Source organism: Oncorhynchus kisutch, linkage group LG28 (assembly GCF_002021735.2).
Source record: "Oncorhynchus kisutch isolate 150728-3 linkage group LG28, Okis_V2, whole genome shotgun sequence".
Taxonomy (NCBI): domain Eukaryota; kingdom Metazoa; phylum Chordata; class Actinopteri; order Salmoniformes; family Salmonidae; genus Oncorhynchus; species Oncorhynchus kisutch.
Window position 1 is genome coordinate 48,672,181 of NC_034201.2, and position 25,680 is coordinate 48,697,860.

General features: G+C 37.7%; 2 protein-coding genes across 2 annotated transcripts in view; one reads left to right on the forward strand and one right to left on the reverse strand.

The window, feature by feature from the left end:
* Positions 1-1,857: 1,857 nt before the first annotated feature.
* LOC109883150 (high mobility group-T protein-like) lies at positions 1,858-25,642 on the reverse strand. The gene is made up of 5 exons (XM_031808286.1): positions 25,514-25,642; positions 21,004-21,164; positions 20,123-20,268; positions 19,630-19,804; positions 1,858-2,742 (listed from the first exon to the last, which is right to left on the reverse strand). The coding sequence occupies exons 1-5, from the start codon at positions 25,608-25,610 to the stop codon at positions 2,596-2,598; spliced, it is 726 nt and encodes a 241-aa protein (XP_031664146.1). The 5' UTR covers positions 25,611-25,642; the 3' UTR covers positions 1,858-2,595.
* LOC109883148 (SUMO-specific isopeptidase USPL1) overlaps positions 23,065-25,680 on the forward strand; it is a 40,300-nt gene continuing 37,684 nt past the window's right edge. Inside the window, 1 exon segment of the mRNA XM_031808287.1 lies at positions 23,065-23,118. The gene's annotated coding sequence lies outside the window, so the exon portion shown is untranslated.

Here is a 25,680-nt window from a genome sequence, read left to right on the forward strand (position 1 = left end):
ACATGGTTAGCAGATGTTAATGGTCACATACACATGGTTAGCAGATGTTAATGCGAGTGTAGCGAAATGCTTGTGCTTCTAGTTCCGACAATGCAGTAATAACCAACAAGTAATCTAACTAACAATTCCAAAACTACTGTATTATACACAGTGTAAGGGGATAAAGAATATGTACATAAAGATATATGAATGAGTGATGGTACAGAGCGGCATAGGCAAGATACAGTAGATGGTATTGAGTGCAGTATATACATATGAGATGAGTATGTAAACAAAGTGGCATAGTTAAAGTGGCTAGTGATACATGTATTACATAAGGATGCAGTAGATGATATAGAGTACAGTATATACGTATACATATGAGATGAATAATGTAGGGTATGTAAACATTATATTAGGTAGCATTGTTTAAAGTGGCTAGTGATATATTTACATAATTTCCCATCAATTCCCATTATTAAAGTGGCTGGAGTTGAGTCAGTGTGTTGGCAGCAGCCACTCAATGTTAGTGATAGCTGTTTAACAGTCTGATGGCCTTGAGATAGAAGCTGTTTTTCAGTCTCTCGGTCCCAGCTTTGGTGCACCTGTACTGACCTCGCCTTCTGGATGGTAGCGGGGTGAACAGGCAGTGGCTCGGGTGGTTGTTGTCCTTGATGATCTTTATGGCCTTCCTGTGACATCGGGTGGTGTAGGTGTCCTGGAGGGCAGGTAGTTTGCCCCCGGTGATGCGTTGTGCAGACCTCACTACCCTCTGGAGAGCCTCACAGTCCCAGGAGAGACCTGACAGTTGGACAGGACAGAGGCACACCAGGCCTCACAGTCCCAGGAGAGACCTGACAGTTGGACAGGACAGAGGCACACCAGGCCTCACAGTCCCAGGAGAGACCTGACAGTTGGACAGGACAGACAGAGGCACACCAGGCCTCACAGTCCCAGGAGAGACCTGACAGTTGAACAGGACAGAGGCACACCAGGCCTCACAGTCCCAGGAGAGACCTGACAGTTGAACAGGACAGAGGCACACCAGGCCTCACAGTCCCAGGACAGACCTGACAGTTGGACAGGACAGAGGCACACCAGGCCTCACAGTCCCAGGAGAGACCTGACAGTTGGACAGGACAGAGGCACACCAGAACTCACAGTCCCAGGGGAGACGTTATAGTTGGACAGTAATGTGTAGTAGTGTAAGCTAGCCGAAGCCTTCTCCACAGCTCCAGTAAAGCACCACTGCTTATAACACACCCAGCTATGGTTATTCGGTCATCATCACTAAACGTACCATTAATGAATATGCATTATGGACTGGAATTGGTTGTCAATAGGAGACTTTTGTTAACGAAGCAGCTGAGATGATTTTCCTGCGACCTCACAGGTGAAAACGTTGATTCACCAGTGATTGTCTCCCAAGTACAGAATAACAATTTACCTGTCAGGCAAGTCCATTGATGAGGAATCTCGTCCCCCAGGCTAAATGGCATAGGTTCAACAGACATGGCCAGCTGGTAGACGCGATGAATCGATAAGCTATAGCTGCATTGGTTACTACCGTTTAAATGAAAAACATCCGAATGACACAATCAAAGTCTAGAATAGAGTAAATGTGTAGACTGACATGATCGACTAGATCAGTTTCCCAAACTCGGTCACGTTTTGGTTTTTGCCTTAAAACTACACCGCTGATTCAAATAACCAACTAATCATCAAGCCTTTGATTATTTTGAATCAGCGGTGTAGTTTTAGGGCAAATAACAAAATGTGTACTGGGGAGGGTGGGCCCGGGACCGAGTTTGAGAAACCCTGGACGAGATTATCTGCGTAACCAAGAGATTCTAAACACACAAGAAAGAAACCAGTCTATAAAAATAAGAAAAAAGTTTATTGACGTCAGAAGCAATTCAGAATCTCAACAACAAAAAAAAATGCAAATATTTCCTCTTTTTTTTTGCAATGACAGTGGTATTCAAATAGCCCAGTAAAATATCTTGATGATAATACGGTGAGTTGATAATGCAGCATTTAAACACAAGAATAACAAACCAAACGCACGGGGCCCATTGGAAACAGAAGAACTACTAAGACCCTACATTATAACTAGGTAATGTGCTGCTGTGCACTGCTAGCTAAGGCAAATAGACCCATCGGTTTCCAATACTATTTTTTATTTTTTACAAACCGCTTTAAACTGTAACAAGGGGGGGGGGTCCACAAATTGCACCCTATTCCCTATATAGTGATCTACTTTTGACCTGAACCCTTATTAGGCCTTTGTCAAAAGTAGTGCACGAAATAAGGAATAGGATTCAAAAAATGTTTGGGACGCAAAGAGACTGGGAGATAAGAAACACAGACAGACACAGGTGACACTGTTGTAGTGTTAAACTATACAAAAAAAAGGAGACAACAACCTGTACAGCTGCAAAACAAGTCTTCTACACAGCGTTTACGATTTTGGAGGGAGAAGAGAAGAGGGGGGGGGGGGGGGGGGGCAGTTTATTAGTATTTTTTATTTTTAACTTTTTCAAGTAATGTTTTTTATTTTGTTCTGAGTAAGTGATGCGTGAACAAGAAACGATAAGCTCTAACAACAACGTGGATCTACTCGTCATCGTCGTCATCGTCGTCGTCGTCATCGTCGTCGTCGTCATCATCATCATCGTCGTCGTCGTCGTCCTTGGTTGGGGCAGCGACCTTCACGGGCATGCTGACGGGCACCTTGCCCTTGTTGCGATACGCAGTGATGTCCTGAGAACGGGGAAGTGGACGAGAGTAGTGGTTCACTTCATTGCTACAGACAACCACTTGGACTTGCCACCCCTCAGAGGTTCCTCTCTAGGTTTCGTCCTAGTCACCAAATGTGACTCGCAACATGGAAGTAAACATACAACAACTGCATCTGCTAATGACCACTTAGAATATGCATGACTAGTGGTAATAACTTGAATTGTTAGGCTATGCATAACTAGTGGTAATAACTTGAATTGTTAGGCTATGCATGACTAGTGGTAATAACTTGAATTGTTAGGCTATGCATAACTAGTGGTAATAACTTGAATTGTTAGGCTATGCATAACTAGTGGTAATAACTTGAATTGTTAGGCTATGCATGACTAGTGGTAATAACTTGAATTGTTAGGCAATGCATAACTAGTGGTAATAACTTGAATTGTTAGGCTATGCATAACTAGTGGTAATAACTTGAATTGTTAGGCTATGCATAACTAGTGGTAATAACTTGAATTGTTAGGCAATGCATAACTAGTGGTAATAACTTGAATTGTTAGGCAATGCATAACTAGTGGTAATAACTTGAATTGTTAGGCTATGCATAACTAGTGGTAATAACTTGAATTGTTAGGCTATGCATAACTAGTGGTAATAACTTGAATTGTTAGGCAATGCATAACTAGTGGTAATAACTTGAATTGTTAGGCTATGCATAACTAGTGGTAATAACTTGAATTGTTAGGCTATGCATAACTAGTGGTAATAACTTGAATTGTTAGGCTATGCATAACTAGTGGTAATAACTTGAATTGTTAGGCTATGCATAACTAGTGGTAATAACTTGAATTGTTAGGCAATGCATAACTAGTGGTAATAACTTGAATTGTTAGGCTATGCATAACTAGTGGTAATAACTTGAATTGTTAGGCTATGCATAACTAGTGGTAATAACTTGAATTGTTAGGCTATGCATAACTAGTGGTAATAACTTGAATTGTTAGGCTATGCATAACTAGTGGTAATAACTTGAATTGTTAGGCTTTCGACCTGGACAAGCCTTTCGACTCTGTCAATCGCCACATTCTTATTGGCAGACTCGACAGCCTTGGTTTCTCAAATCATTGCCTCGCCTGGTTCACCAACTACTTCCCTGATAGAGTTCAGTGTGTGAAATCGGGGGGCCTGTTCTCCAGACCTCTGGCAGTCTCTATGGGGGGTACCACAGGGTTCAATTCTCGGGCCGACTCTCTTCTCTGTATACATCAATGATGTCGCTCTTGCTGCTGGTGAGTCTCTGATCCACCTCTACACAGACGACACCATTCTGTATACTTCTGACCCTTCTTTGGACACTGTGTTAACTAACCTCCAGATAAGCTTCAATGCCATACAACTCTCCTTCCGTGGCCTCCAACTGCTCTTAAACGCTAGTAAAACTAAATGCATGCTCTTCAACCAATCGCTGTCCGCACCCTCCCGCCCGACTAGCATCACTACTCTGGACGGTTCTGACTTATAATACGTGGACAATTACAAATACCTAGGTGTCTGGTTAGACTGTAAACTCTCCTTCCAGACTCACATTAAACATCTCCAATCCAAAATTACATCTAGAATCGGCTTCCTATTCTGCAACAAAGCCTCCTTCACTCATGCTGCCAAACATACCCTTGTAAAACTGACCATCCTACCGATCCTCGGCTTCGGCGATGTCATCTATAAAATTGCCTCCAACACTCTACTCAACAAACTGGATGCAGTCTATCACAATGCCATCCGTTTTATCACCAAAGCCCCATATACTACCCACCACTGTGACCTGTATGCTCTCGTTGGCTGGCCCTCGCTTCATATTCATCGTCAAACCCACTGGCTACAGGTCATCTACAAGTCTCTGCTAGGTAAAGCTCTGCCTTATCTCAGCTCACTGGTCACCATAGCAGCACCCACTCATAGCACGTACTCCAGCAGGTATATCTCACTGGTCACCCCCAAAGCCAATTCCTCCTTTGGTCGTCTTTCCTTCCAGTTCTCTGCTGCCCATGACTGGAACTAATTGCAAAAATCACTGAAGCTGGAGACTCACATCTCCCTCTCTAACTTTAAGCACCAGCTGTCAGAGCAGCTTACCGATCACTGCACCTGTACATAGCCCATCTGTAAACAGCCCATCCAACTACCTCATCCCCATACTGTATTTATTTATTTATCTTGCTCCTTTGCACCCCAGTATCTCTACCTGCACATTCATCTTCTGCCGATCTACCATTCCAGTGTTTAATTGCTATATTGTAATTACTTCGCCACCATGACCTATTTAATTGTTAGGCTATGCATGACTAGTGGTAATAAATTGAATTGTTAGGCTATGCATGACTAGTGGTAATAACTTGAATTGTTAGGCAATGCATGAATAGTGGTAATAACTTGAATTGTTAGGCAATGCATGACTAGTGGTAATAACTTGAATTGTTAGGCTATGCATGCCTAGTGGTAATAACTTGAATTGTTAGGCTATGCATGACTAGTAGTAATAACTTGAATTGTTAGGCAATGCATGAATAGTTGTAATAACTTGAATTGTTAGGCTATGCATTACTAGTAGTAACAACAATTGTTAGGCTATGCATGACTAGTAGTAACAACAATTGTTAGGCTATGCATTAGTGGTAATAACTTGAATTGTTGGGCTATGCATGAATACTGTTCAATTGAATTGTTATGCTACGCATGACTAGTGATAATAACTTGAATTGTTAGGCTATGCATGAATAGTAGTAACAACAATTGTTAGGCTATGCATGACTAGTAGTAACAACAATTGTTAGGCTATGCATGACTAGTAGTAACAACAATTGTTAGGCTATGCATTAGTGGTAATAACTTGAATTGTTGGGCTATGCATGAATACTGTTCAATTGAATTGTTATGCTACGCATGACTAGTGATAATAACTTGAATTGTTAGGCTATGCATGAATAGTAGTAACAACAATTGTTAGGCTATGCATGACTAGTAGTAACAACAATTGTTAGGCTATGCATGACTAGTAGTAACAACAATTGTTAGGCTATGCATGACTAGTAGTAACAACAATTGTTAGGCTATGCATGACTAGTAGTAACAACAATTGTTAGGCTATGCATGACTAGTAGTAACAACAATTGTTAGGCTATGCATGACTAGTAGTAACAACAATTGTTAGGCTATGCATGACTAGTAGTAACAACAATTGTTAGGCAATGCATGACTAGTGGTAATAACTTGAATTGTTAGGCTATGCATGACTAGTTGTAATAACTTGAATTGTTAGGCAATGCATGACTAGTGATAATAACTTGAATTGTTAGGCTATGCATGACTAGTAGTAACAACAATTGTTAGGCAATGCATGACTAGTGGTAATAACTTGAAATGTTAGGCTATGCATGACTAGTTGTAATAACTTGAATTGTTAGGCAATGCATGACTAGTGGTAATAACTTGAATTGTTAGGCAATGCATGACTAGCGGTAATAACTTGAATTGTTAGGCTATGCATGACTAGTGATAATAACTTGAATTGTTAGGCTATGCATGACTAGTGGTAATAACTTGAATTGTTAGGCTATGCATGACTAGTGGTAATAACTTGAATTGTTAGGCTATGCATGACTAGTGGTAATAACTTGAATTGTTAGGCTATGCATGACTAGTGGTAATAACTTGAATTGTTAGGCAATGCATGACTAGTGGTAATAACTTGAATTGTTAGGCTATGCATGCCTAGTGGTAATAACTTGAATTGTTAGGCTATGCATGACTAGTAGTAATAACTTGAATTGTTAGGCAATGCATGAATAGTTGTAATAACTTGAATTGTTAGGCAATGCATGACTAGTGGTAATAACTTGAATTGTTAGGCAATGCATGACTAGTGGTAATAACTTGAATTGTTAGGCAATGCATGACTAGTAGTAATAACTTGAATTGTTAGGCTATGCATTAGTGGTAATAACTTGAATTGTTGGGCTATGCATGAATACTGTTCAATTGAATTGTTATGCTACGCATGACTAGTGATAATAACTTGAATTGTTAGGCTATGCATGAATAGTAGTAACAACAATTGTTAGGCTATGCATGACTAGTAGTAACAACAATTGTTAGGCTATGCATGACTAGTAGTAACAACAATTGTTAGGCTATGCATTAGTGGTAATAACTTGAATTGTTGGGCTATGCATGAATACCGTTCAATTGAATTGTTATGCTACGCATGACTAGTGATAATAACTTGAATTGTTAGGCTATGCATGAATAGTAGTAACAACAATTGTTAGGCTATGCATGACTAGTAGTAACAACAATTGTTAGGCTATGCATGACTAGTAGTAACAACAATTGTTAGGCTATGCATGACTAGTAGTAACAACAATTGTTAGGCTATGCATGACTAGTAGTAACAACAATTGTTAGGCTATGCATGACTAGTAGTAACAACAATTGTTAGGCTATGCATGACTAGTAGTAACAACAATTGTTAGGCTATGCATGACTAGTAGTAACAACAATTGTTAGGCAATGCATGACTAGTGGTAATAACTTGAATTGTTAGGCTATGCATGACTAGTTGTAATAACTTGAATTGTTAGGCAATGCATGACTAGTGATAATAACTTGAATTGTTAGGCTATGCATGACTAGTAGTAACAACAATTGTTAGGCAATGCATGACTAGTGGTAATAACTTGAATTGTTAGGCTATGCATGACTAGTTGTAATAACTTGAATTGTTAGGCAATGCATGACTAGCGGTAATAACTTGAATTGTTAGGCTATGCATGACTAGTGATAATAACTTGAATTGTTAGGCTATGCATGACTAGTGGTAATAACTTGAATTGTTAGGCTATGCATGACTAGTGGTAATAACTTGAATTGTTAGGCTATGCATGACTAGTGGTAATAACTTGAATTGTTAGACTATGCATGACTAGTTGTAATAACTTGAATTGTTAGGCAATGCATGACTAGTGATAATAACTTGAATTGTTAGGCAATGCATGACTAGTGGTAATAACTTGAATTGTTAGGCTATGCATGACTAGTGGTAATAACTTGAATTGTTAGGCAATGCATGACTAGTGGTAATAACTTGAATTGTTAGGCTATGCATGACTAGTTGTAATAACTTGAATTGTTAGGCAATGCATGACTAGTGATAATAACTTGAATTGTTAGGCTATGCATGACTAGTAGTAACAACAATTGTTAGGCTATGCATGACTAGTAGTAACAACAATTGTTAGGCTATGCATGACTAGTAGTAACAACAATTGTTAGGCTATGCATGACTAGTAGTAACAACAATTGTTAGGCTATGCATGACTAGTGATAATAACTTGAATTGTTAGGCAATGCATGACTAGTGGTAATAACTTGAATTGTTAGGCTATGCATGACTAGTGGTAATAACTTGAATTGTTAGGCTATGCATGAATAGTGGTAATAACTTGAATTGTTAGGCTATGCATTACTAGTAGTAACAACAATTGTTAGGCTATGCATGACTAGTAGTAACAACAATTGTTAGGCTATGCATTAGTGGTAATAACTTGAATTGTTGGGCTATGCATGAATACTGTTCAATTGAATTGTTAGGCAATGCATGACTAGTGATAATAACTTGAATTGTTAGGCAATGCATGACTAGTAGTAACAACAATTGTTAGGCTATGCATGACTAGTAGTAACAACAATTGTTAGGCTATGCATGACTAGTAGTAACAACAATTGTTAGGCTATGCATGACTAGTAGTAACAACAATTGTTAGGCTATGCATGACTAGTAGTAACAACAATTGTTAGGCTATGCATGAATAGTAGTAACAACAATTGTTAGGCTATGCATGACTAGTAGTAACAACAATTGTTAGGCTATGCATGACTAGTAGTAACAACAATTGTTAGGCTATGCATGACTAGTAGTAACAACAATTGTTAGGCTATGCATGACTAGTAGTAACAACAATTGTTAGGCTATGCATGACTAGTAGTAACAACAATTGTTAGGCTATGCATGACTAGTAGTAACAACAATTGTTAGGCTATGCATGACTAGTAGTAACAACAATTGTTAGGCAATGCATGACTAGTGGTAATAACTTGAATTGTTAGGCTATGCATGACTAGTTGTAATAACTTGAATTGTTAGGCAATGCATGACTAGTGATAATAACTTGAATTGTTAGGCTATGCATGACTAGTAGTAACAACAATTGTTAGGCAATGCATGACTAGTGGTAATAACTTGAATTGTTAGGCTATGCATGACTAGTGGTAATAACTTGAATTGTTAGGCAATGCATGACTAGTGATAATAACTTGAATTGTTAGGCAATGCATGACTAGTAGTAACAACAATTGTTAGGCTATGCATGACTAGTAGTAACAACAATTGTTAGGCTATGCATGACTAGTAGTAACAACAATTGTTAGGCTATGCATGACTAGTGATAATAACTTGAATTGTTAGGCAATGCATGACTAGTTGTAATAACTTGAATTGTTAGGCTATGCATGACTAGTTGTAATAACTTGAATTGTTAGACTATGCATGACTAGTTGTAATAACTTGAATTGTTAGGCTATGCATGACTAGTGATAATAACTTGAATTGTTAGGCTATGCATTACTAGTAGTAACAACAATTGTTAGGCTATGCATGACTAGTAGTAACAACAATTGTTAGGCTATGCATGACTAGTAGTAACAACAATTGTTAGGCTATGCATGACTAGTAGTAACAACAATTGTTAGGCTATGCATGACTAGTAGTAACAACAATTGTTAGGCTATGCATGACTAGTAGTAACAACAATTGTTAGGCTATGCATGACTAGTAGTAACAACAATTGTTAGGCTATGCATGACTAGTAGTAACAACAATTGTTAGGCTATGCATGACTAGTAGTAACAACAATTGTTAGGCAATGCATGACTAGTGGTAATAACTTGAATTGTTAGGCTATGCATGACTAGTTGTAATAACTTGAATTGTTAGGCAATGCATGACTAGTGATAATAACTTGAATTGTTAGGCTATGCATGACTAGTAGTAACAACAATTGTTAGGCAATGCATGACTAGTTGTAATAACTTGAATTGTTAGGCTATGCATGACTAGTGGTAATAACTTGAATTGTTAGGCAATGCATGACTAGTGGTAATAACTTGAATTGTTAGGCTATGCATGACTAGTGGTAATAACTTGAATTGTTAGGCAATGCATGACTAGTGGTAATAACTTGAATTGTTAGGCTATGCATGACTAGTGGTAATAACTTGAATTGTTAGGCAATGCATGACTAGTGATAATAACTTGAATTGTTAGGCAATGCATGACTAGTAGTAACAACAATTGTTAGGCTATGCATGACTAGTAGTAACAACAATTGTTAGGCTATGCATGACTAGTAGTAACAACAATTGTTAGGCTATGCATGACTAGTGATAATAACTTGAATTGTTAGGCAATGCATGACTAGTGGTAATAACTTGAATTGTTAGGCTATGCATGACTAGTTGTAATAACTTGAATTGTTAGGCAATGCATGACTAGTGGTAATAACTTGAATTGTTAGGCTATGCATGACTAGTTGTAATAACTTGAATTGTTAGGCTATGCATGACTAGTGATAATAACTTGAATTGTTAGGCTATGCATTACTAGTAGTAACAACAATTGTTAGGCTATGCATGACTAGTAGTAACAACAATTGTTAGGCTATGCATTAGTGGTAATAACTTGAATTGTTGGGCTATGCATGAATACTGTTCAATTGAATTGTTAGGCAATGCATGACTAGTGATAATAACTTGAATTGTTAGGCAATGCATGACTAGTAGTAACAACAATTGTTAGGCTATGCATGACTAGTAGTAACAACAATTGTTAGGCTATGCATGACTAGTAGTAACAACAATTGTTAGGCTATGCATGACTAGTAGTAACAACAATTGTTAGGCTATGCATGACTAGTAGTAACAACAATTGTTAGGCTATGCATGACTAGTAGTAACAACAATTGTTAGGCTATGCATGACTAGTAGTAACAACAATTGTTAGGCTATGCATGACTAGTAGTAACAACAATTGTTAGGCTATGCATGACTAGTAGTAACAACAATTGTTAGGCAATGCATGACTAGTGGTAATAACTTGAATTGTTAGGCTATGCATGACTAGTTGTAATAACTTGAATTGTTAGGCAATGCATGACTAGTGATAATAACTTGAATTGTTAGGCTATGCATGACTAGTAGTAACAACAATTGTTAGGCAATGCATGACTAGTTGTAATAACTTGAATTGTTAGGCTATGCATGACTAGTGGTAATAACTTGAATTGTTAGGCAATGCATGACTAGTGGTAATAACTTGAATTGTTAGGCTATGCATGACTAGTGGTAATAACTTGAATTGTTAGGCAATGCATGACTAGTGATAATAACTTGAATTGTTAGGCAATGCATGACTAGTAGTAACAACAATTGTTAGGCTATGCATGACTAGTAGTAACAACAATTGTTAGGCTATGCATGACTAGTAGTAACAACAATTGTTAGGCTATGCATGACTAGTGATAATAACTTGAATTGTTAGGCAATGCATGACTAGTGGTAATAACTTGAATTGTTAGGCTATGCATGACTAGTTGTAATAACTTGAATTGTTAGGCAATGCATGACTAGTGATAATAACTTGAATTGTTAGGCAATGCATGACTAGTGGTAATAACTTGAATTGTTAGGCTATGCATGACTAGTTGTAATAACTTGAATTGTTAGGCTATGCATGACTAGTGATAATAACTTGAATTGTTAGGCTATGCATTACTAGTAGTAACAACAATTGTTAGGCTATGCATGACTAGTAGTAACAACAATTGTTAGGCTATGCATTAGTGGTAATAACTTGAATTGTTGGGCTATGCATGAATACTGTTCAATTGAATTGTTAGGCAATGCATGACTAGTGATAATAACTTGAATTGTTAGGCAATGCATGACTAGTAGTAACAACAATTGTTAGGCAATGCATGACTAGTAGTAACAACAATTGTTAGGCTATGCATGACTAGTAGTAACAACAATTGTTAGGCTATGCATGACTAGTAGTAACAACAATTGTTAGGCTATGCATGACTAGTAGTAACAACAATTGTTAGGCTATGCATGACTAGTAGTAACAACAATTGTTAGGCTATGCATGACTAGTTGTAATAACTTGAATTGTTAGGCAATGCATGACTAGTAGTAACAACAATTGTTAGGCTATGCATGACTAGTAGTAACAACAATTGTTAGGCTATGCATGACTAGTGGTAATAACTTGAATTGTTAGGCAATGCATGACTAGTGGTAATAACTTGAATTGTTAGGCTATGCATGACTAGTAGTAACAACAATTGTTAGGCTATGCCTGACTAGTGATAATAACTTGAATTGTTAGGCTATGCATGACTAGTAGTAACAACAATTGTTAGGCTATGCCTGACTAGTGGTAATAACTTGAATTGTTAGGCTATGCATGACTAGTAGTAACAACAATTGTTAGGCTATGCATAACTAGTAGTAACAACAATTGTTAGGCTATGCATGACTAGTAGTAACAACAATTGTTAGGCTATGCATGACTAGTAGTAACAACAATTGTTAGGCTATGCATGACTAGTGGTAATAACTTGAATTGTTAGGCTATGCATAACTAGTTGTAATAACTTGAATTGTTAGGCTATGCATAACTAGTTGTAATAACTTGAATTGTTAGGCTATGCATGACTAGTGGTAATAACTTGAATTGTTAGGCTATGCATGACTAGTGATAATAACTTGAATTGTTAGGCTATGCATTACTAGTAGTAACAACAATTGTTAGGCAATGCATGACTAGTGGTAATAACTTGAATTGTTAGGCTATGCATTAGTGGTAATAACTTGAATTGTTAGGCTATGCATGACTAGTGATAATAACTTGAATTGTTAGGCTATGCATAACTAGTGGTAATAACTTGAATTGTTAGGCTATGCATAACTAGTGGTGATAACTTGAATTGTTAGGCTATGCATAACTAGTGGTAATAACTTGAATTGTTAGACTATGCATGACTAGTTGTAATAACTTGAATTGTTAGGCTATGCATAACTAGTGGTAATAACTTGAATTGTTAGGCTATGCATAACTAGTTGTAATAACTTGAATTGTTAGGCTATGCATAACTAGTGGTAATAACTTGAATTGTTAGGCTATGCATGAATAGTGGTAATAACTTGAATTGTTAGGCTATGCATGACTAGTGATAATAACTTGAATTGTTAGGCTATGCATGACTAGTAGTAACAACAATTGTTAGGCAATGCATGACTAGTGGTAATAACTTGAATTGTTAGGCTATGCATGACTAGTGGTAATAACTTGAATTGTTAGGCAATGCATGACTAGTGATAATAACTTGAATTGTTAGGCAATGCATGACTAGTAGTAACAACAATTGTTAGGCTATGCATGACTAGTAGTAACAACAATTGTTAGGCTATGCATGACTAGTAGTAACAACAATTGTTAGGCTATGCATGACTAGTGATAATAACTTGAATTGTTAGGCAATGCATGACTAGTGGTAATAACTTGAATTGTTAGGCTATGCATGACTAGTTGTAATAACTTGAATTGTTAGGCAATGCATGACTAGTGATAATAACTTGAATTGTTAGGCAATGCATGACTAGTGGTAATAACTTGAATTGTTAGGCTATGCATGACTAGTTGTAATAACTTGAATTGTTAGGCTATGCATGACTAGTGATAATAACTTGAATTGTTAGGCTATGCATTACTAGTAGTAACAACAATTGTTAGGCTATGCATGACTAGTAGTAACAACAATTGTTAGGCTATGCATTAGTGGTAATAACTTGAATTGTTGGGCTATGCATGAATACTGTTCAATTGAATTGTTAGGCAATGCATGACTAGTGATAATAACTTGAATTGTTAGGCAATGCATGACTAGTAGTAACAACAATTGTTAGGCAATGCATGACTAGTAGTAACAACAATTGTTAGGCTATGCATGACTAGTAGTAACAACAATTGTTAGGCTATGCATGACTAGTAGTAACAACAATTGTTAGGCTATGCATGACTAGTAGTAACAACAATTGTTAGGCTATGCATGACTAGTAGTAACAACAATTGTTAGGCTATGCATGACTAGTTGTAATAACTTGAATTGTTAGGCAATGCATGACTAGTAGTAACAACAATTGTTAGGCTATGCATGACTAGTAGTAACAACAATTGTTAGGCTATGCATGACTAGTGGTAATAACTTGAATTGTTAGGCAATGCATGACTAGTGGTAATAACTTGAATTGTTAGGCTATGCATGACTAGTAGTAACAACAATTGTTAGGCTATGCCTGACTAGTGATAATAACTTGAATTGTTAGGCTATGCATGACTAGTAGTAACAACAATTGTTAGGCTATGCCTGACTAGTGGTAATAACTTGAATTGTTAGGCTATGCATGACTAGTAGTAACAACAATTGTTAGGCTATGCATAACTAGTAGTAACAACAATTGTTAGGCTATGCATGACTAGTAGTAACAACAATTGTTAGGCTATGCATGACTAGTAGTAACAACAATTGTTAGGCTATGCATGACTAGTGGTAATAACTTGAATTGTTAGGCTATGCATAACTAGTTGTAATAACTTGAATTGTTAGGCTATGCATAACTAGTTGTAATAACTTGAATTGTTAGGCTATGCATGACTAGTGGTAATAACTTGAATTGTTAGGCTATGCATGACTAGTGATAATAACTTGAATTGTTAGGCTATGCATTACTAGTAGTAACAACAATTGTTAGGCAATGCATGACTAGTGGTAATAACTTGAATTGTTAGGCTATGCATTAGTGGTAATAACTTGAATTGTTAGGCTATGCATGACTAGTGATAATAACTTGAATTGTTAGGCTATGCATAACTAGTGGTAATAACTTGAATTGTTAGGCTATGCATAACTAGTGGTGATAACTTGAATTGTTAGGCTATGCATAACTAGTGGTAATAACTTGAATTGTTAGACTATGCATGACTAGTTGTAATAACTTGAATTGTTAGGCTATGCATAACTAGTGGTAATAACTTGAATTGTTAGGCTATGCATAACTAGTTGTAATAACTTGAATTGTTAGGCTATGCATAACTAGTGGTAATAACTTGAATTGTTAGGCTATGCATGAATAGTGGTAATAACTTGAATTGTTAGGCTATGCATGACTAGTGATAATAACTTGAATTGTTAGGCTATGCATGACTAGTAGTAACAACAATTGTTAGGCAATGCATGACTAGTGGTAATAACTTGAATTGTTAGGCTATGCATGACTAGTGGTAATAACTTGAATTGTTAGGCAATGCATGACTAGTGATAATAACTTGAATTGTTAGGCAATGCATGACTAGTAGTAACAACAATTGTTAGGCTATGCATGACTAGTAGTAACAACAATTGTTAGGCTATGCATGACTAGTAGTAACAACAATTGTTAGGCTATGCATGACTAGTGATAATAACTTGAATTGTTAGGCTATGCATGACTAGTGGTAATAACTTGAATTGTTAGGCAATGCATGACTAGTGATAATAACTTGAATTGTTAGGCAATGCATGACTAGTAGTAACAACAATTGTTAGGCTATGCATGACTAGTAGTAACAACAATTGTTAGGCTATGCATGACTAGTAGTAACAACAATTGTTAGGCTATGCATGACTAGTGATAATAACTTGAATTGTTAGGCAATGCATGACTAGTTGTAATAACTTGAATTGTTAGGCTATGCATGACTAGTTGTAATAACTTGAATTGTTAGACTATGCATGACTAGTTGTAATAACTTGAATTGTTAGGCTATGCATGACTAGTGATAATAACTTGAATTGTTAGGCTATGCATTACTAGTAGTAACAACAATTGTTAGGCTATGCATGACTAGTAGTAACAACAATTGTTAGGCTATGCATGACTAGTAGTAACAACAATTGTTAGGCTATGCATGACTAGTAGTAACAACAATTGTTAGGCTATGCATGACTAGTAGTAACAACAATTGTTAGGCTATGCATGACTAGTAGTAACAACAATTGTTAGGCTATGCATGACTAGTAGTAACAACAATTGTTAGGCTATGCATGACTAGTAGTAACAACAATTGTTAGGCTATGCATGACTAGTAGTAACAACAATTGTTAGGCAATGCATGACTAGTGGTAATAACTTGAATTGTTAGGCTATGCATGACTAGTTGTAATAACTTGAATTGTTAGGCAATGCATGACTAGTGATAATAACTTGAATTGTTAGGCTATGCATGACTAGTAGTAACAACAATTGTTAGGCAATGCATGACTAGTTGTAATAACTTGAATTGTTAGGCTATGCATGACTAGTGGTAATAACTTGAATTGTTAGGCAATGCATGACTAGTGGTAATAACTTGAATTGTTAGGCTATGCATGACTAGTGGTAATAACTTGAATTGTTAGGCAATGCATGACTAGTGGTAATAACTTGAATTGTTAGGCTATGCATGACTAGTGGTAATAACTTGAATTGTTAGGCAATGCATGACTAGTGATAATAACTTGAATTGTTAGGCAATGCATGACTAGTAGTAACAACAATTGTTAGGCTATGCATGACTAGTAGTAACAACAATTGTTAGGCTATGCATGACTAGTAGTAACAACAATTGTTAGGCTATGCATGACTAGTGATAATAACTTGAATTGTTAGGCAATGCATGACTAGTGGTAATAACTTGAATTGTTAGGCTATGCATGACTAGTTGTAATAACTTGAATTGTTAGGCAATGCATGACTAGTGGTAATAACTTGAATTGTTAGGCTATGCATGACTAGTTGTAATAACTTGAATTGTTAGGCTATGCATGACTAGTGATAATAACTTGAATTGTTAGGCTATGCATTACTAGTAGTAACAACAATTGTTAGGCTATGCATGACTAGTAGTAACAACAATTGTTAGGCTATGCATTAGTGGTAATAACTTGAATTGTTGGGCTATGCATGAATACTGTTCAATTGAATTGTTAGGCAATGCATGACTAGTGATAATAACTTGAATTGTTAGGCAATGCATGACTAGTAGTAACAACAATTGTTAGGCTATGCATGACTAGTAGTAACAACAATTGTTAGGCTATGCATGACTAGTAGTAACAACAATTGTTAGGCTATGCATGACTAGTAGTAACAACAATTGTTAGGCTATGCATGACTAGTAGTAACAACAATTGTTAGGCTATGCATGACTAGTAGTAACAACAATTGTTAGGCTATGCATGACTAGTAGTAACAACAATTGTTAGGCTATGCATGACTAGTAGTAACAACAATTGTTAGGCTATGCATGACTAGTAGTAACAACAATTGTTAGGCAATGCATGACTAGTGGTAATAACTTGAATTGTTAGGCTATGCATGACTAGTTGTAATAACTTGAATTGTTAGGCAATGCATGACTAGTGATAATAACTTGAATTGTTAGGCTATGCATGACTAGTAGTAACAACAATTGTTAGGCAATGCATGACTAGTTGTAATAACTTGAATTGTTAGGCTATGCATGACTAGTGGTAATAACTTGAATTGTTAGGCAATGCATGACTAGTGGTAATAACTTGAATTGTTAGGCTATGCATGACTAGTGGTAATAACTTGAATTGTTAGGCAATGCATGACTAGTGATAATAACTTGAATTGTTAGGCAATGCATGACTAGTAGTAACAACAATTGTTAGGCTATGCATGACTAGTAGTAACAACAATTGTTAGGCTATGCATGACTAGTAGTAACAACAATTGTTAGGCTATGCATGACTAGTGATAATAACTTGAATTGTTAGGCAATGCATGACTAGTGGTAATAACTTGAATTGTTAGGCTATGCATGACTAGTTGTAATAACTTGAATTGTTAGGCAATGCATGACTAGTGATAATAACTTGAATTGTTAGGCAATGCATGACTAGTGGTAATAACTTGAATTGTTAGGCTATGCATGACTAGTTGTAATAACTTGAATTGTTAGGCTATGCATGACTAGTGATAATAACTTGAATTGTTAGGCTATGCATTACTAGTAGTAACAACAATTGTTAGGCTATGCATGACTAGTAGTAACAACAATTGTTAGGCTATGCATTAGTGGTAATAACTTGAATTGTTGGGCTATGCATGAATACTGTTCAATTGAATTGTTAGGCAATGCATGACTAGTGATAATAACTTGAATTGTTAGGCAATGCATGACTAGTAGTAACAACAATTGTTAGGCAATGCATGACTAGTAGTAACAACAATTGTTAGGCTATGCATGACTAGTAGTAACAACAATTGTTAGGCTATGCATGACTAGTAGTAACAACAATTGTTAGGCTATGCATGACTAGTAGTAACAACAATTGTTAGGCTATGCATGACTAGTAGTAACAACAATTGTTAGGCTATGCATGACTAGTTGTAATAACTTGAATTGTTAGGCAATGCATGACTAGTAGTAACAACAATTGTTAGGCTATGCATGACTAGTAGTAACAACAATTGTTAGGCTATGCATGACTAGTGGTAATAACTTGAATTGTTAGGCAATGCATGACTAGTGGTAATAACAACAATTGTTAGGCTATGCATGACTAGTAGTAACAACAATTGTTAGGCTATGCCTGACTAGTGATAATAACTTGAATTGTTAGGCTATGCATGACTAGTAGTAACAACAATTGTTAGGCTATGCCTGACTAGTGGTAATAACTTGAATTGTTAGGCTATGCATGACTAGTAGTAACAACAATTGTTAGGCTATGCATAACTAGTAGTAACAACAATTGTTAGGCTATGCATGACTAGTAGTAACAACAATTGTTAGGCTATGCATGACTAGTAGTAACAACAATTGTTAGGCTATGCATGACTAGTGGTAATAACTTGAATTGTTAGGCTATGCATGACTAGTGGTAATAACTTGAATTGTTAGGCTATGCATAACTAGTTGTAATAACTTGAATTGTTAGGCTATGCATAACTAGTTGTAATAACTTGAATTGTTAGGCTATGCATGACTAGTGGTAATAACTTGAATTGTTAGGCTATGCATGACTAGTGATAATAACTTGAATTGTTAGGCTATGCATTACTAGTAGTAACAACAATTGTTAGGCAATGCATGACTAGTGGTAATAACTTGAATTGTTAGGCTATGCATTAGTGGTAATAACTTGAATTGTTAGGCTATGCATGACTAGTTGTAATAACTTGAATTGTTAGGCTATGCATAACTAGTGGTAATAACTTGAATTGTTAGGCTATGCATAACTAGTTGTAATAACTTGAATTGTTAGGCTATGCATAACTAGTGGTAATAACTTGAATTGTTAGGCTATGCATAACTAGTTGTAATAACTTGAATTGTTAGGCTATGCATAACTAGTGGTAATAACTTGAATTGTTAGGCTATGCATAACTAGTGGTAATAACTTGAATTGTTAGGCTATGCATGAATAGTGGTAATAACTTGAATTGTTAGGCTATGCATAACTAGTGGTAATAACTTGAATTGTTAGGCTATGCATGAATAGTGGTAATAACTTGAATTGTTAGGCTATGCATGACTAGTAGTAACAACAATTGTTAGGCTATGCATGACTAGTAGTAACAACAATTGTTAGGCTTGACTGAGAGAACATCCCACTTAACAGCGAACAGAGATCTAAATAAACCAATCAAATGCATAGAATAACAAAAGGGGTGATGTTTGTTTACCTTCTCGTACTTCTCCTTCAGCTTTGCAGCCTTTTTCTCATAGGGCACCTTGTCTTCCGCTGTCAGGTTGTTCCACTTCTCTCCCAGCTTCTTGGCCACATCACCGATAGACAGGCCAGGGGTCTCCCCCTTCACCTGGGGTCGGAAATCAGCGCAGAAGATGAAGAAAGCAGACCTGGAGGATGGGTGAAGAAGAAGAACAGGAGGAGAGGAAACAGACGGGTCACTTGTTTTTGTTTGGTTGTCAATTAAATCGATTGTTTGTTGGGAAACACTGATGTTTTATTTGAGTGCTAACGGAGCTGCTTTAAATGCAGTACGTGTGTTATTGTTCATTATTTTATTAGTAATTGTTTTCATAACTTACTTTAGGCACATTTTAACCGATACAGCCGGACATCCGGAGTTGAATCTCTGCACATTATCCATGAATTATGAGTTTTGGAAGGGGGGCGGGGGGGGTGATTGTCTTTTAGTGACAGGCAGTACTCACGATGGTCTCTTGGGGGCATTGGGGTCCTTAAACCTCTTCTTCTTCTCTCCCTTCGGAGGAATGTAGCTCCTCATCTCCCTCTCATAACGCACCTTGTCCAGCTTGGCCAGATCCTCAAACTTCCCCTTCTCCTTGGCAGACATGGTCTGAGGGAAGCAGAAGGTGTGATCAGATGTCAACAGTTTGTTTGTGTTTGTGTGTGTGTGCACGTGCATGTGTGTGTGTGTGTGTGAGTGTGTGTGTGTGCGCGTGCGTGTGTGTGTGATTGTGAGTGTGTGTGTGTGCGCATGCGTGAGTGTGTGATTGTGTGTGTGTGCGTGTGTGATTGTGAGTGTGTGTGCATGTGTGTGCGTGTGATTGTGAGTGTGTGTGTGCGATTGTGAGTGTGTGATTGTGAGTGTGTGTGCGTGCGTGTGTGTGTGTGATTGTGAGTGTATGCGTGTGTGTGTGTGCGTGTATGTGTGATTGTGAGTGTGTGTGCGTGCGTGTGTGTGTGTGTATGCGTGTGTGTGTGTGCGTGTATGTGTGATTGTGAGTGTGTATGCGTGTGTGTGTGTGTGCGTGTGTGCGTGTTGGTTAGGTGCTACACAGTGGTAGAGGAACAGAACGTAAACAATGACATGCAAGGGGTGGCAGATTAGTATGGAACAACTTAGCTGTGACACCGTTCATTTGAAACTATCTCGTACCAGACAACTATCACGGGACTACAAGTGGTACAGGACAGTGTCCACTAAAGGGTTCTGCATCCCAAAATGGCACACTATTCCAATTTAGTGCACTACTTTCAACCAGGGCCCATAGGGTGCTGATGAAAAGTAGTGCACTATGTAGGGAATGGGGTGCCAGTCAGTCACAGCTGAGATGTGTTCCATACTTACCTTCCATCTCTCAGAGCACTTCTTGGAGAACTCGGAGAAGTTGACGGAAGCTTCCGGGTGTTTCTTCTTGTGCTCCTCTCGACAGGTCTGGACAAAGTAGGCATAGGAGGACATCTTGCCCCTCGGCTTCGTTGGATCTTTCCCCATCTCAATATCGGTATCTAAAATGGATCAGAGAGAAGGTTTTTAGAAGTTATCAAAATGGCAAAGAAAAGCAAAACCACAAAATAAAACAGGTCACATTTGATTCAGTATATTCTGACCCCCCCTCCCTAAAAAACACAAGTCACATTTGATTCAGTATATTCTGACCCCCCCCCCTAAAAAACACAAGTCACATTTGATTCAGTATATTCTGACCCCCCCCCCTAAAAAACACAAGTCACATTTGATTCAGTATATTCTGACCCCCCCCCCCCTAAAAAACACAAGTCACATTTGATTCAGTATATTCTGACCCCCCCCCCCTAAAAAACACAAGTCACATTTGATTCAGTATATTCTGACCCCCCCCCCCTAAAAAACACAAGTCACATTTGATTCAGTATATTCTGACCCCCCCCCCCCCTAAAAAACACAAGTCACATTTGATTCAGTATATTCTGACCCCCCCCCCCCTAAAAAACACAAGTCACATTTGATTCAGTATATTCTGACCCCCCCCCCCCCCTAAAAAACACAAGTCACATTTGATTCAGTATATTCTGACCCCCCCCCCTAAAAACACAAGTCACATTTGATTCAGTATATTCTGACCCCCCCCCCTAAAAAAACACAAGTCACATTTGATTCAGTATATTCTGACCCCCCCCCTAAAAAACACAAGTCACATTTGATTCAGTATATTCTGACCCCCCCCCCTAAAAAACACAAGTCACATTTGATTCAGTATATTCTGCCCCCCCCCCCTAAAAAACACAAGTCACATTTTATTCAGTATATTCTGACCCCCCCCCCCTAAAAAACACAAGTCACATTTGATTCAGTATATTCTGCCCCCCCCCCTAAAAAACACAAGTCACATTTGATTCAGTATATTCTGACCCCCCCCCCCTAAAAAACACATGTCACATTTTATTCAGTATATTCTGACCCCCCCCCCCCTAAAAAACACAAGTCACATTTGATTCAGTATATTCTGACCCCCCCCCCTAAAAAACACAAGTCACATTTGATTCAGTATATTCTGACCCCCCCCCCCTAAAAAACACAAGTCACATTTGATTCAGTATATTCTGACCCCCCCCCCCTAAAAAACACAAGTCACATTTGATTCAGTATATTCTGACCCCCCCCCCCTAAAAAACACAAGTCACATTTGATTCAGTATATTCTGACCCCCCCCCCCCTAAAAAACACAAGTCACATTTGATTCAGTATATTCTGACCCCCCCCCCTAAAAAACACAAGTCACATTTGATTCAGTATATTCTGACCCCCCCTCCCTAAAAAACACAAGTCACATTTGATTCAGTATATTCTGACCCCCCCCCCCTAAAAAACACAAGTCACATTTGATTCAGTATATTCTGACCCCCCCCCCTAAAAAACACAAGTCACATTTGATTCAGTATATTCTGACACCCCCCCCCTAAAAAACACAAGTCACATTTGATTCAGTATATTCTGACCCCCCCCCCTAAAAAACACAAGTCACATTTGATTCAGTATATTCTGACCCCCCTCCCCCCCTAAAAAACACAAGTCACATTTGATTCAGTATATTCTGACCCCCCCCCCCTAAAAAACACAAGTCACATTTTATTCAGTATATTCTGACCCCCCCCCCTAAAAAACACAAGTCACATTTGATTCAGTATTTTCTGACCCCCCCCCCCCCCCCCCCCTGTAAGAAACACGATTTACTGCCATATATTCTGAAATGTTACCTAAATGCTTTCATGCAAACCGCACGTGATTGGAGATCTGCCTTTGTTTTCAGTAATGACCTATCAGATTGCGCGGTATCGGCTACAGGTGGTGGATGATCGAGCTAATAGTTGATTCGTAGACATTTTCTCCCAATCTCAGCCATGGAACTCTGCAGCAGCTCTTTCAACGCGAGTTCAGATATTTTTCTCCCAACTTGTTATTTTGGAAGGCCATCCTGATCTGGTAAGAGTCTGTGTGGTTCCATAAAACCTTCCACTTCTTAATGATTGGCCTGACTGTACTCAACGTATAGGAAATTTTCTTATAACGTACCCCTAGTCTGTTATCGATCTACAACTTTATCCCTGAACTCTTCTGAAAGCTCTTTGTTCTTTGTGATTGAAGCTATGGTTGAAATTCACAACATGATGGAAGGCCCTCACAGAGACAGGTGTATATTGCATTACAGGTGGAAGGCCCTTTTTCAAGATGTTACAAATATTTGTTGCATCTGAGTTATTAGATTTGCTTTGACAAAAGGGGCTGAAAACATATTTAATAATATTTGACCTTTTTTTTTTTTTTTTATAATTTATTTTCTATCATTTGGGTTCCCCCTTCCCCTACCAGGCTGGACTCAATAGACTGTTTCCTGCCCTTACTTACTCTTGGCATCAGAACTGTAAACGCAGCTCTCTGCGAATAAACACGTCCGGTTCTGTGTGTTTGATAGAAAATAAGTTTGTGGAAACAAACCCTTGTCTGTAGGAACGTTTACGGACTGTCACGCGGAATGTGCCCTTTGCTGAAAACACAGCCGTTACCTTTACTGGTCAAATCATGCGAAATGTAAAAAAAATAAAAAATAGACGCTATTTTCATGCATTTTGTACAGTCTTACGTTAGTCACCTCATATTTGTGAGTTGTTTCGTTTTTAATGCAGAATGCCTGTCATTTAATCATTGGAGTTTTAGCTACAGAACGTTAGAAGTTCTCATTCTACAAGGGGGAAAAATCCTTTAAACTTTGTCAAGTGTAGAACATGGGATACCCTTCGGACAGATTTGACATTTTTCACTATTTCACGAACTAAATCGGAAAGAAAATGAGAAATACATAAAGTACCAGGTTTCTGATTAATTCGTGTATAATGTTATTAAAATGATACTAGTGCATTTAGCTAACTCTATAGAAATCTATTCCTTAGAAAAAAACAAAACCCGAAAAATCTAGAAAAAAAAAATACCCTAAAACCACAAAATAAAGTCAAAATATGTTTCAATTTCGATTCAGCAACATTTGGAAAAAAAATTAAAATGTGGAAAAAAAATTCTCGTGAAATTCCCTATTAATATTGCTGGTATGGCTTCATGTCTGTGTTGTAGCAAAGCAATGCGTTTCTATCTGTCGAGTGAAGTAGTAATGGCGCATAAGGCTTCTCGTTGAAGGAAAAAGGAGGTCAACAAACGACGGCAATATTTCTTCTTCCATTTTGTGAGAAAGCCTTCTTCATGAAAGAAAGTCGCCCTGAAATGTCTCCACCCGCATTCCCGATCGCATTTTGAATCGAAAAATATGTTGACAAAGCCCGTTAGCTTGACCATGATTTTCCCCGGTAGATTCCTATTGCAATAACCGTGGTGTATAGTGATACACTGGGTCTGTGCTATGCCTATGTGCGGGCTGTGTAGAGTCCTATGAGCTCGGAATGGCCGCTTGTGTCTTCATCCACTAACATGGAGAATATGGCTCCTTCTCTTTGTGTCAATGCACAGCCATTGCATGCAAGTAGAGGGCAGAGCGACCGCGGGGTACCCACCTCTTTTCAATCTGCGATTTCAACTCTTTTATTTCAACAGAAAAATACAAAAAGACTGTCGTTGGAATAAGGAGAGATGGGCCTTTCATTTTCATTTTTTATATTTTACAGTTAGACACATGGTTGGTGATAAATCACGGTTTGAAAAAGTTGGAAGTGAACTGCGATTGTATGGCTGGCTCCGCAGTTACTGTCTGCCTTGTTTCCTATGCGAGTACAGTCAGCCATTACAGTAAAGCGCAGATTCCCGAGGTAATTTCTCACCCTATTATGAGGCAATTTGTGGAAGAAAAAAAATAACGAACAGTTACAATTTTCAGAGCACATTTCTTTCTCTCAATGTTTTCTATATTTTCATTGTCACTCTTCCCATGGTTTCATCTTCGTATGACAGGCATCACAGCCTCGCAATACACTGCAATGGGCACAAGTCTCATGTTTGTGCGCTACCTTGCTAGCCAGCTGTCCACTGAACATTATTGATTTTTAACTCGGTAAATACACCGCATTTTATAATAACACTGCAACAATTACCTGATATTAATTTATAAAATATATATATATTTTTTAAATGTAGACTATTTTAGTTTTCGCCTTTTTTCAACCAGAGGCTAAATACTGTGTGCTTCGCTGGCAATTTTCTTGGTAGTTTTTGACCGGTTTCTTCGAATAAAAAAAAAAATCACATTTTTTTTTTTGCAAACCTAACATGGTCAATACATTTCAAAGGAAATTTCTAAATTGTCTTGTTATTTTTTCATCCTTACCGACACTTCTCATATATTTTTTTCTCTCCCTCTATCGTGTGAGATACTTACCAAAGGCTGCCGCTTGGATCTCAAATGCACTGCAATGGCTGTAATGTGGAACACCAAAACGAATGCGATACGCAGTGTCTTGTCGCTTCTCTAACATCACTCTCAGTGGAGCTCTCTCTCTCTCCTCCCTTCCCATTGGCTACCGCCAAGTTTTGTGCCAGTCTGAT